Below are 14,335 nucleotides of genomic sequence, written 5' to 3' on the forward strand. Positions count from 1 at the left end.
CAATGAAAAGACAGTTTGATAAGCCTAACTCTGAAAGTACCCTTAAGCTGTATCATCATTCTAATTACTCAAAGAGCCCAGGCGATTTGATTGGTTTAAAGAACCAGTATAAATGCGCGCGAAGATTAAGAAGAGTTTTTACGAATCTCGATGTCACGTAACGCTAGTATCCCTGAGATTCGAACTCGTCAGACTCGCGAAATTAATAAGAATACTTTTCCAGGACGCCTATTTTCCAGGTGAATTATTATTACATTAAACTGAAGGGCCGGTTAATGGCAATAGTTTTGGGTTCAAATTTGATTCCTGAAACGGCCCTTGGATTATGGTTCCATAAAATTTAGTTTCACGACTCAACTGCACTTTGTTATGAATGTTATGATCGATTTTGATCATCTACCGATCGTGGATAAGAAATGTTTGTATGTAAGTCCTTTTCATCACTGAACGTGCGTAGTTTCTAAAGGTTACATTTGGATAGTGAATGCAGTAGAGTTGCTATTGCTATTTTATTTGATAAATTTGCATTTTATCAAGGAAATTGACAGTGACATTGCCAGCGACAACGCTCCTCATCGTGAAGGTTCTTCAGCCGGGGCTGATGATGACAATACCTTGAATAATTTTACGGTATAGACTCACTTGTTTTAAGTCACTCGCGCGACATGTTTCGGAGAGCCTAGGTCTCCTTTCTCAAGCCCCAAATGTTGAGGCCTAGGCTCCTTTCTAGTGGTGCAGGGATGCCTAAGTGGATCTTCAATGAAGACTTATTATTTTAACTTGTGTACGGAGATTTATTTGTAAAATTAAATTAATTTAATACAGTACAACTATAAGTACAGTTTGTCGTTACAACGTATTTTGGAAGATTGCCGTTGGCTGCTGGCGGCGGACGTTATATACGCGCATCCGATCGTTGCCGATCTTCGAATTTCGGACGCAATCGGCCTAGACTCTCCGAAACATGTCGCGCGACTGACTTAAAACAAGTGAGTCTAAGTGTAAGGCCTGAGTGGACGCTCATGTTGGGTGTGCAGCGGGGCGGGGCGTGCGGCGTACATGTCAAACAAATGCAAGCGTATGGGAGCGGCCTTAGTGCACGCTGCTCAAATCCCTTGGGAGCTCGACGCCACGCTGCACGCCCCGCCGAACGCTCCGCTTCGAGCGTCCACTCAGGCCTTACACTAAACCATAAAATTATTCAATGTTAGTATGTCTCACAACAATTTAAATTCGATGACAATACCTGCTGCTCCTTCCACCTGGGGTCATGCAGCGCGCCCCGCACGTGGTACACGGAGTCCGCGTCCCCGGACTCGGACCGTGCTCGCCCGTCCACCTCCTTCGTCTCGTCACTGCGAACAAAATAGACATTAGACAGTGACAGTGCAGTTGGTGAAAAATAATTTACTTAAATTTTGTAATAATAGCTCACAAGTTGAGCTGGCGTTTAACCATAATTAAGTTCAAAACCATGGTATAATAATATACTCCGCCTGGTACTCTCTTCCGAGATTCGCGAATGACCTAACTGTCACTTGCCTACGTCATCATGCTGTTTACAGGTTCTCAAACTTTAAAATGTGGGAGAATTTTAACCAACGGTGAAAATTATTTTAACGGCATTAATTTTAAGTTATTCATGTAGAAACATAGTAAAATAAAACAAATCTATACTGCACTTTTCACTCCTACTCTTACAGTTCCGAATAGAGCAGCCAACCATTTTCGTAACAAAACATTAATTACCAAGCTTACGACGTGAAAAGTTTGGAAAACACTGCGACTGCTGACACTGAGCGAGAAGGAAATAACAATTAACACGCGTTCGACAAGGACGGTCGGTCAGGGACAAAATGGCGGATTGTCAAATGTGACAGCGCTATCCTGTGTTGCCAGTAGTGTAAACAGAATTACCCGAACGTCTGAAATTTCTTTCGTGAATCGGAAGATATTGCTAACGAATAATTAAAAATGACGTGTTATTGTAAAATTTAAGATAAAATACATATAAATGAAAATTATTAAATTATAAAGAAATAAATTAACTTATTAACCATAGATATAATGTACCCATGTAACATGTTATGTTGAAATAAAGTGGCAATGTTATTGTGACGTAGGCAAGTGACACTCTGGGAAGAGAAGACCATGTTTTATTAGACCATGTTCAAAACTAGCTCTGTAAATCGATATTTCGTGTCGCATTCTACCCTCACATACATGACACGAAGGATGAGGAGGAATAAGTACATTCCATTATAACAACAAAATGCTTAACCGAATTGGTTCACCCAATGGTAGACGAAGAAGGGATAACGTCGTTACGATTGAGAAAAATCGAACGGTTTTTCTCCGTGGATAATTTTTTGGTATTTTAAGAGGGTTTGTGTAGTGCTTGAGTTGCAAGCACCCATAGGCTGCGGTGGCAGATTTTTCCACCGTCTAGGTATAATAAAAAATCGCAGCTTGATTTTGATTGATGAAATATAGTTTAGTTTATAAGCAAACTAATTTTATTTCTTGCCTTTGAGACAGAGTCTGATTTAACAATTGCTGTCCCCGCGCGCGCATCATAGTCGTGTTTCTCGTGTTAATTTGGTATTTTGCTCGCACTTATTGGTCCAGGTACCTAATGATGAACTGCGAGCCTTGTCACGGTCGTATCATAAGAAGATCAAAACTATAGCAAATTGTTAAATTAGAATCGACCTCCAGCAGCATCGAACAATAACCAACAAAGGCATGTTAAGTTTTAAGCGGTATGCAAATTGGTTTGAATTCAATACACGGACTAATCCAATCGTCCTACTAGCCGCTGCGCAGGGACAAAAGCGGTGGAATTCACCAAATAATTGAATACGGAATCAGATTGGACGCTTGCAAAGCTCCAGAATAGGGTACCTATACGTGTAAGCTGGTTAGGACTTCGAACACAGGTATAGATATACAAACAGCTGTATTTGGTTGGTTAATTGTTAAGCGGCAAAGAAATTGTGGAATACCTAAGTGAAAGTAAAATTCGCTTTCGATGGAAATCCTATAAATAATTTTATTGTAAAGTAATAAGAAAGGTTTCTAGAAAAAATATATCAATATATTTTATAACGTCGTAGCCGACTCGTCGTCACCTTAATAGCTAATACGCCAACAGAACCATTGTGCCTGGTTCTAAAACGCGACAGTAAAATGGCTTAAGGTGACAGTCCATTTCCAACGACAGCTGCACTACTGTTTATTTTACTATGGAAATTGACAGTAACAGCGACGCGTTCAGTACCAGTAGTGCAGCTGCGGTCAGAAATGGAATGTTACCCTTATTCTCATTATTGACGCCAGTTTGACAAATTGAGATCTCAATGTAACCAGTGTAAAGTGACCTCAACAACCGTAAGAATGATATAACTTGGTATTCATTGAAAACTAGTTTCACTGGATATGACACAACGATAGCGAATTATTTACGTAAAGTGACATTCTATGGAACTTGCTAACTATATAAACAAAAGTCACTTGTAAATCGACATTCAGAGACAATTTTAATATGGTTATATATCCGGAATCTACGGCCCGGTCTAATGTGAGTCCTCCTTAACTCTCCTGCGTTTTTCAATCGTTTGTAATACCAACCACTCAGCATTAGTCCAGCGTTAAGCTTGTTAAATGTTGTACGATTAGTAATGCCGTGGCATGGAGGTACGCTACCTATTAAGAATGGTTTATCTTGACGTCCGATTAGGAGGATGGCTTATTTAAGGTACGGCCATTTACTTAACGATTTATATTATAAGAGAGGCTTAATGCGGGTTGTGGCCTATATTTAACATTCAAAATCAGCTTGATGTATACAACTCGGGTAATTAATGAAGTTTGTCACAAACAAGCATTCTTGTTTGAATTCTGCGTATCACAAACCAGAAGCGTACTGACAAATCAGAAGAAGCACAGAAGTGCGAGATCAACCTTTTACGCCCACATTTTTCATAACACGTTTCAAAACATTTATCATGTCGCATTCATTTAATTAACAAAATTTGTTCCGCCATGAATAATTGCGTTTATAAAAAACAATTTTCAAATATCGGACACACATATCAACAAATTTTCATGGTAATTTTTCAATGATTTTTTTAATCAATATTCTTGTAAATATTTTTTATTTAAAGGATTAAAATATGAATACCTACCTACCAACCAAGCAGGCTATAGGTATGTCCAGCATGTATAATAAGCCGATCTACTCGTAACGTAACTTTGTTTCTCGCGCGATATACAGTCAGCAGCAGAAGTTGCTAAGCGGGCCAGGTGTCCAAAATTACCTTGACGCGCTCTTATCCTCTTAATAATAAAGTCGCGTCAAGATCATTTTGAACACCTCACCCGCTTAGCAACTATTGCTGCTGACTGTACCTACACATACATAAATAATAAATTAATAATACGCCCATCATTGGTAACAATAAACCGATTTCAATCAGTGTCACTCTACAAATAGATCCTTTTCAAGAGTTCATTATTTAACTTTTGTGAACAATGCTCAGTTCTTATCCTAATTGGAGGAGCTCTTTCGATTTCTTGACAACCCTATCAGACATGAAGAAGAAAGTTCCATAAAAAGATCTCTAGATATTAACATTATTTGTAAAAGTAAGCAAGTTTTGTTTGTAAAAGTAGACCATCACAATCCTCAATTACGAGAACATTTTGAGATTTCTTGCTACTACAGATGCTTAGTAGCGATTAATTTAGATTACCTACAGCGGGAAAGAAATAATATCGGATTGATTAGGTACAAAACCCGCTGTCTGATAGGAAATTGAACCAAATGATGTGTGCTCTGCGCTTCAGCTAGAAGTCAAGTCATACACTCCACTCAGCAATACGTAGGGGAAGATGGGTAGGATTCGTACACCGGTAGGAGACCACATCGTGGCTATCAGAATATACCCCATGTATGTTCGCCGATTTTCGTAGTTTTCGAGTTATTAATTTTTGAACTTTTAACTTTGGTAAGAAATTCCGGGCTGAACCAATTAATTTTGAACTTTTTTGAATGTTTCTTTTTGTAACATAACCCTGTATAAACGGTGCAGTAGTTTAAAAAAAACCGGCATCCTCACTTGGCTGCGAGTTGGAAAAAAAAACGGACAAAAGTCAAAGTTTTACGCTCAAGCATGTCAAGTTTTTAGATTTTGCGCTTACCTAAATAAAAATAAATTACAAGCGATTTCAAGGACTTTCGGTTATTTTCTAAACAACATTCACAAAAAGACACATTAAAAAAAGTTTAATAGTTTTTTTTTATAAATTATTTGGTTGACCTCGGAATTTCTTGACACAGCAACACACAGTTAACAGTTGAGTTAACAGTTTAAAAATTCATAACTCGAAAGCTACGAAAAATCGGCTAACATACATGGGGTATATTCTGATAGCCCACGATGAGAGGAATCTAAAAAAAATTGTTGGACGTCGAGGTTTGGACCACCCTGTATAGCGATCTAACATGCTAAGCATTCGTATTTGTATACGAGACTGCCGCTCATATGCATAGGCTACCCTTCAAAATTTACAGTAGTGCGACAGCACTAACACAATATAATCCGGGGAATTAATAAAGTGCCGCAATGCTGAATTAAGTGCTGAACATTGTGTCTAAGTACAAGCAAGGGCTGAAAACGGTTCATTATTAACAAAGGCAATGCACCGAAAAAGGCTCTTTCCTCGCCATTTTCACCGATACAAAATTCATACTGAACAAACCCCTTTAACCGCGCACCGTTTAAGTGCAAATTTTAAATTTGTTTCAGAATAAAGCTCACCGACGTTTTTATAGTTTGGTATTTTTTGTAGACCATTACTTCATCAACATCGCACAACAATGAGGTAAGAATTTTAAAGTAAGTAGGTACAGTCAGTCACAATAGTAGCGGATGAAACAGCGTACCAAAAGTATCTGATGCCACCGTGAAATATTTATCCTAATATAAATATATCTCGACAGATCCCGTTTAAAAGTATCTGTACAGTCTAAATTGTTCTTCATATAACATATCTTTTTGTTAAGTTATTATAGAATAATCATCATCATTGGCCACAGCATCTTTGCAGATGATTGTTGCAGCGACTAAAGAGATATTTTCAGGAGGTAGTCTGCAGCCTACATTGACTGCGAAGACTGTATAGGCCAATGGCCGATCGGCATTTCTTGCCGTATCGATCACATATGTGTCTTGACTGCTGCATGGGGTGGTCCAGCAGCTCTGCGAATCCGTTTCTGCTAATAGAGAATAATATAATATAATATATCGTCAGGTGACAAGCAAAAGTCACTAATTACTATAAAATATTTAATCAATAATCAACCTTCTTTTCGTACTGATATGGTTCACTATGGCTATGAACTTCTGGTGGTACTTAGTGACTTTTGCTTGTCACCTGACGATATTAGGTAGTACATATCTACCTTTGACGCGTAGTCTAATACGTACGCTACTATTGATGCTGACTGTAGGCATATGTACTACAATTATAGAAGTAAACATTTATGTAAAGATAATAAGTTGAGTCTGAAGACTGAAGTCTGCAAAAGTTTCTGCCTTTCAGAGATATTATTCGTTTGTAACTAGAGCTAAAGTCAAGAACAACGTTCCCAATATCCATGATAACTCAAGCGAATATTAAGACAAAACACCGTTTCGGGACTTCAAACGCGATGGACGTCACAAAGGCAGAACATAAATACCAATCCGATGAATCGCTGAACGATCCATCCCCGAACTACCTTGAATCTATTAATCATAACCACCAAATAAACGCTACATGCTAAAACCAACTCTAAAACTATGATCATACGAATTCAAATCAAATTACTTATCATATCAATCTATGCTCTTTAGAAACGAACCAGTAATAAGTACCCTCGCAGATTCAAGAACAGGAATGCGAAACGTTAAAACTGAACGCCGTACGTCATGCCATTATGAATCTACATTCGTTAGTCTTGAGTTGACTTTTGATTGTTGTGAATCTTGGAGATAGAACGTGCTTATTTATAAATGACATAAGTATGCGCACGTGCTCTTAGATTTTCTACTTTGTTGTTTGTAGAATAGGTTTGGTAATGGATTGCTTGAGTGGTTAATGTTAACGTATTAAGGCAGACGACGTCATAAATAGTACACGGTGAAAAAAAGCGGCCAAGTGCGAGTCGGACTCGCCCATGAAGGGTTCCGTATTTAGGCGATTTATGACGTATAAAAAAAAACTACTTACTAGATCTCGTTCAAACCAATTTTCGGTGGAAGTTTACATGGTAATGTACATCATATATTTTTTTTAGTTTTATCATTCTCTTATTTTAGAAGTTACAGGGGGGGGGGGACACATTTTACCACTTTGGATGTGTCTCTCGCGCAAACTATTCAGTTTAGAAAAAAATGATATTAGAAACCTCAATATCATTTTTGCAGACCTATCCATAGATACCCCACACGTATGGGTTTGATGAAAAAAATTTTTTTGAGTTTCAGTTCGAAGTATGGGGAACCCCAAAAATTAATTGTTTTTTTTCTATTTTTGTGTGAAAATCTTAATGCGGTTCACAGAATACATCTACTTACCAAGTTTCAACAGTATAGTTCTTATAGTTTCGGAGAAAAGTGGCTGTGACATACGGACGGACAGACAGACGGACAGACGGACAGACAGACAGACATGACGAATCTATAAGGGTTCCGTTTTTTGCCATTTGGCTACGGAACCCTAAAAACGTATACATTTCCCGGATGTGGGGGTTCTCCCTTTAGGAGGGTAACATGTGGGCCCAAACCGTGATAATGTAGAGTGAGCCCTACACGGAATTGAGTGAAAATGTTTTCTATATTAAGTTACGTGGGTTTTCAGGTTTTTAGATAGTTTTAAGCACGTACTTTTGTTAAAAAAAATATATTTTGTTGATATAACAACGTGTGATTGAATTTGAGAGCTATTTATTTGTAAATGAGAACTTGCTACCAGCAACAAGAAGCCTAGATGGTAATTGCATTGCCTCTACACAAACAATATACCTACTTGAGTCAAAGTCCAAAGGTTGGACGTTGTTTTTGTACCTAACACTAGGAGATCTAGAGATTATTCACCAACTCATATTTAAAACTCTATTTCCGTCTAAAATAAAACGAAACTTTTATAAAACGTGAATTTAACCTAACGAGATCAACACAGCAAACTCCAGGTGTGTTATAAACTCATATCAGAAACAAATCCCTATCTAAATGGGAGCAAGAAATAAAATCCAGTCGTAAAACAACGTACCGTCTGACATAAAAGGAGTTTCCTCTTTGCATACAAAGTTGTAACAATCGAGGCGCAACACAATGACGGCTGTCCGTCCTTTTCACGCCGTAGACACGATTATAGTAGCGTCTCGCTCAATGACACGTCCTTCCTGCCGTACAACGGACATAGAGTAACGAAGGACAGATCAGATAGTCTTGTCATAGTTTGTGCCTACGTGCTTTGAATGGGCCGCAAATATCAATAGGCATCGCCGAGTATTGTGTGGCTGTGGAAAAATTGTTACATATTTTGCGAAATTTGCATTGGTATTGAATTGAGGACGCACGTGTGAACGGACACACGTGCAAACCGTTGCTTGAGGTCAAATTTATAGTTTTAAAACAGTGTCGAACATAAAGAAATTTGTTTTGGAACGTCTAGACAAAATAAATAAGCAAATATTTAGGTATTTGTGTCTCACAGTCAGTTGTAAAAATATGGATGCTAAATGACTTATGAAATACCATTTTACAATTAGGTCTACAGCTCACAGAGTAAAAGGTAGTAGTAAAAGTACGTATATTCTAACAGGCCAATTCGAACCTACACTGTGTGCGTGCAAATACATGTACGGACAAGTACAAGCGAAATGCACGATAACTAAATGAAATACTTTGGATATCATTCTATCATATCGTTCTGATGTATACAGACGACGTTCGAATTGGCCTCTAATACTGAGACTGATTAAATAAAAAATCGGTAAAATCATAGAGAAATATATTAAGACATGAGTGATCCCTCCATACATAAGTTTTGGTACCAAAAAGACTATTATTTTCAGTGTCGACATCTAGCATCGAGTAGCGGAATTATCAGTACTGCTACTTGACAATAGATGTATCACCGACCGGAAAGTCTTATGTTGTTGAGCATAAGACTTTTTGGTACCAAAACTCATGTATGGAGTGAGCAATCTATGTATTTTTTTTCTCTATGGTAAAATATAAGCTGAATTACTGGTTATTCATTTTGAATCTGAATCTTTCCTGTTGTTAAATGATAAAATCTGTCAAACCTTAGAAAAAAATACAATATGAAGCTATATTTTTAGTAACATCAGAGTAATCTCCTGAGAGTTTCGCGAATCCGCCGGATATTGGGAAAGAGATAAGATGATACGAGTCTCTACTGTTCCAATACATTTACGGAACAGGAATATCAAATATAAAATAGTCAACATTCACAATTTAACATCCAATGCAAAGCGCTTACAGAATGTTTCCGGAAGTAAAATTCTGGAAGCGTTTTCAAAAGATGTTACTGAGAACAGGCCCCGTAGCCAACATGCCAATCGCTAACGCTCCATAGCGAACGAAACGCAACTGTCACTGTCACACTAATATGGAAGAGTGATAGAGAGACACAAAGCGATTCGATGGCGAAGCAATAGCGATCGTCACCTTGGCTAGGCCGCCAGCTTAGTGAGAGAACGCTTTCAAAATCTGTGTTTGTACTTTGTATATGTCACCGTAAAATTATAAACACTCGTCAGTTTATAAACTCGCTAGTTAAATTATAAACTGACGGTAGGGAGATTATAAATAAACTAACCTAACCTAACCTACGTTAGATTGTAAACCAACGGGTTCACAATCTTACGGTGTCATATATACGCTCTCCTTCCATTGTGCTTGTGTCATCGGCTAACTTGTGCCCTGACTGAAATATTCGGCTCGTTCTGAACCCCTAGTGTACATTTCATGATTATAACTGTTGCAGCCATCTGGTTAAGTTAGCCAGATAATTAGTCGCCTAGGCCGATAGAAAATCACTCAACGTTTAACAACTTGGCGTATTGACAGTCAGCACTTTGAGATCGACTGGTAAACTCAGCCAAATCATTTAGATGTAACCAAAAAACTTAGAAAAATGAAATAAATAAATAAATACAATAAAAAATTAACCTAACCAAAAACATGGATTCATCAATATCCAAATTAAATAAATAACTACAAGACGTTCCGCCATCTGACTACACGTTGTGATCAATGACTTGGCTGGTTAGGGTCTCCCCAAACTTATCGACGCGGAATCGGCAATGCCAATAGAAATGAAACTTTATGTCCACGCAATAAGAGCGAAAAAGACGCCGACGCGTCGGCCGTCGACGGCCGAACGGAGCCGAACCGAACCTTACCTGTTTATGCTGTTTACTATCGGCTTTCGCCGAATCCGCGTCGATAAGTATGGGGATACCCTTATTCTTCAGCCAACTAATTAGCTGGCTAATTTAACCAGTTGTTCCGATTTCAGTAAGATGTAATTATTTTTGAAAAGATGTGTCCCGCCGAGTTTGTTGCCGGTCCCATAATGGGATACCCGCCTCCAATTGAGGGGGGATTTAAATCTTCTCGGGGCAGAGGTGTAGGGTTGGAGCCGGTCTACCTAGCTTTATTTGACGTTCATAAGCGCATTGTAATTATGCCTACTTGAATAAACTATATTTTATCTTTTAACTTATCTTTATCTTTATCAGTAACTTTCAGCATAAAGATCATGTTTCGGCCGAAGGTTCGGTTTTTGCTAAAACTAGAGGAAAACCGAACCTTTGGTTTCGGTTTCGGTGTCGACAAAAAGGTTTTTCGGTTGGACACTATGAGAATACAATTCTCCGGTCACTTCCCATTCCCGAGGACCATTTTTTAATTGTCCACCACAGTCATTTGTCACTGTCACTGCCAAGCGGAAGGATGTAGTTATTCACTACAAAGAGAATTAGACCATAGCGAACATTGCGCTAAATTAAAACGGGTTTGTGTTAGAAAGACACGCCACTTGTCGTTTTCGAAGTAACCTTTTTTTGATAAGGCGAAGTACTTTTCTAAAAAAATTAAAATTATTGAGTTATCAAACCAAAACTTTTTTAGAGTATTGTGTTTTATTAAACCTTTAAAATTTCAACGACTTGTCTGGCCTAGTGGGTAATAGTGACCTAGTGACCCTGCCTATGAAGCCGATGGTCCTGGGTTCAAATCCTGGTAAAGGCGTTTATTCGTGTGATGTGCACAGATATTTGTTCCTGAGTCATGGGTGTTTTCTATGTATTTATAAGTGTTCATAAATATTTGTTTATTTATATACTTACATATCGTTGTCTAAATAACCCACAACACCAGCCTTTTACTGTGGGAATTATAGCCAATTTGTGTAATATTGGCCTAAATATTTATTTATTTATAAAACTCGTTCATGGGTTTATGTCGCCGAGCGGACCCCAGGCTCCCCATAGGAGATGTGGCAATATGTCGGTTCGATGCTACGAATATGATAAAATAATGTATGGTCAAACTTATCAAGAATAAGGTTCTATGTTTCTACACGGACGAAGAAACCCTAAAAAGGTAAACATATGCACGTGGTGAAAATGCTTATATCCGGGGTTGATGGCGTTCCAATATGCAAATCTAATAACAGGTCGCGTCAGCCGGCGAATGAAACGGGGTTTATGGCGGGAAATATCGCGTTTATTGTGACACTGGCAACCCTAGTTTAAAAAGCTTTTAAGGGTAACATTCCATTTCTGACCGCAGCTGGTCCTGAAGGCGTCGCTGTTACTGTCAATTTCCATAGTAAAATGAACAGTAGTGCAGCTGCGGTTGGAAATGGACTGTCACCTTAAGGTGCAGAGTTTTTGAAACTTAAGGTGCAGAGTTTTTGAAAAACCGTTGCGCAGTGTAGATCATAATACGATTGCCATAAAATATAAATATCAATCTTGAGTCTACACTCTACAGGCACAAATAAATGAAATTGAACTTTATCGTTATGGTACATCGGTTGGTATTGCTTTACGAAATAGCGTTATTTGAGGCTTTCTTGCGCCGACGAGTCCATTTTAGCCAACTGTCAGATTATCACGAAATTCCGATAAGTTATTGGTGAATATCAAATTCAGTTCCGCACATAACTTCCAGAGAATGTTAGCATGACAATGACTGATTCAGTAAGAGCCATTCTCAAAGTGTGTTCCGCGGAACCATAGGGTTTCGCGACACCCCTGCAGGGGTTCCGCAAGAATTTAGAATAATTTAGAATAATAAAATAAGCATAATTATTATGCTTATTAATACAATTACAATTATAATTACAATTATAATGTAATTATTTTTGAAAAGATGTGTCCCGCCGAGTTTGTTGCCGGTCCCATATTGGGATACCCTCCTCCAATTGAGGGGGGATTTAAATCTTCTCGGGGCAGAGGTGTAGGGTTGGAGCCGGTCTACCTAGCTTTATTTGACGTTCATAAGCGCATTGTAATTATGCCTACTTGAATAAACTATCTTTTATCTTATCTTATCTTATCTTATCAAAAATACACTTCTAAAAACTATTGTTTTATTGTAGGGTTCCATCAAGTATTTCGCTTTCCAAAAGGGTTCCGTCAAAAAAGGGTGCCATGTACTGTAAGACGGCTCGATTCGGGAAATGAATTAGAGATTAACTAGATACGATATAGTAAAGTTATGTGACGTTCCACGGCAAAAGGTAACCTATGGCGGCTGGCGCCGCGATTCGGGAAATGAATTAAAGATTCACTAAATATGAAATAGTAAAGATATGTGACGTTCCACGGAAAAAGTACCTTATGGCGGCTGGCGCTTACGTCGCATAGCGCCGCAATAATATTGGAGCGGCGTTAATAATAGCGTAAGCGCCAACCGCCATAGGTACCTTTTCTCGTGGGACGTCACATATCTTTACTATATTGTATCTAGTTAATGTCTAATTCATTTCCCGAATCGCGCCGTGAGTCTATAGCATAACTTTTCTGATGACTAGAATTTCAAATAAGAACTGTAACCTAAAGTTCTAGAGATAGTTCCTAAGGGTAGATATTAACGGCGATCATACCCATATTATGTATATGATCAAAACATATTTTTACTGAGTCGTATATAAGTACCTATTTTCGTCATTTTGTGAAGCTCAAAAGAGCTCAAACGAAGTGGGACCCGGGTCAAATAAAATACTCATGCATATAACTTAACTTTAAAAGCGCAGTTGTTTTAGCCTAATTTTCCTTTTACGGCTCATGTTATTGTTTTTGTCATAAATCTACTTTAATATTAAAGTCGTGGCAAGTTAGTGTTATGTTTGACCTTTCTGTTTTCAAATGGGGGTATAATTAAATATATAGTTATATGATTGATGTAATTAAATAGACTTTGCTATTAATTTTTATTTGAGTATGTACCCTAATTTTTATTTTATGAATAGTGATGACAAGCAATAGTCACTCCGCTTTTTAGGGTTCCGTAGCCAAATGGCAAAAAATGGAACCCTTCTGGATTCGTCACGTCTGTCTGTCCGTCTGTCCGTCCGTATGTCACAGCCACTTTTTTCCGAAACTATAAGAACTATACTGTTGAAACTTGGTAAGTAAATGTATTCTGTGAACCGAATTAAGATTTTCACACAAAAATAGACAAAAAATTATAAATATTGGGGGTTCCCCATACTTAGAACTGAAACTCAAAAAAAATTTTTCTTCAAACCCATACGTGTGGGGTATCTCTATGGATAGGTCTTCAAAAATGATATTGAGGTTTCTAATATCATTTTTTTTTCTAAACTGAATAGTTTGCGCGAGAGACACTTCCAAAGTGGTAAAATGTGTCCCCCCCCCCCTGTAACTTCTAAAATAAGAGAATGATAAAACTAAAAAAAGATATATGATGTACATTACCATGCAAACTTCCACCGAAAATTGGTTTGAACGAGATCTAGTAAGTAGTTTTTTTAATACGTCATCATAAATCCCCTAAATACGGAACCCTTCATGGGTGAGTCCGACTCGTACTTGGCCGCTTTTTAAAATAATGAAACTGCTAATTTATTAGGAGACTTACAAAACGCAATCTTCATTTCCGACACTTTCATTAGTGCATTTCGCTCCAGTTCCTACCCTCGGCAGAGGTGATAACGTTTTTTGTGATGTCGAAAAGCCAAGTAATTAAGTAATGGCTTTGAAAGTAGCTTTATATTATCTTTA

At 37.9% G+C, this 14,335-nt stretch overlaps 1 protein-coding gene across 1 annotated transcript in view; it reads right to left on the reverse strand.

The window, feature by feature from the left end:
* The window catches only part of LOC134651336 (muscarinic acetylcholine receptor DM1), an 89,336-nt gene that overhangs the window by 12,173 nt on the left and 62,828 nt on the right, over nucleotides 1-14,335 (reverse strand). Inside the window, exon 3 of the mRNA XM_063506410.1 lies at nucleotides 1,247-1,355. Coding sequence (XP_063362480.1) covers nucleotides 1,247-1,355 — 109 coding nt within the window. The remainder of the gene's footprint in view (nucleotides 1-1,246; nucleotides 1,356-14,335) is intronic.

This window comes from Cydia amplana, chromosome 10, assembly GCF_948474715.1.
Source record: "Cydia amplana chromosome 10, ilCydAmpl1.1, whole genome shotgun sequence".
Taxonomy (NCBI): Eukaryota; Metazoa; Arthropoda; class Insecta; order Lepidoptera; family Tortricidae; genus Cydia; species Cydia amplana.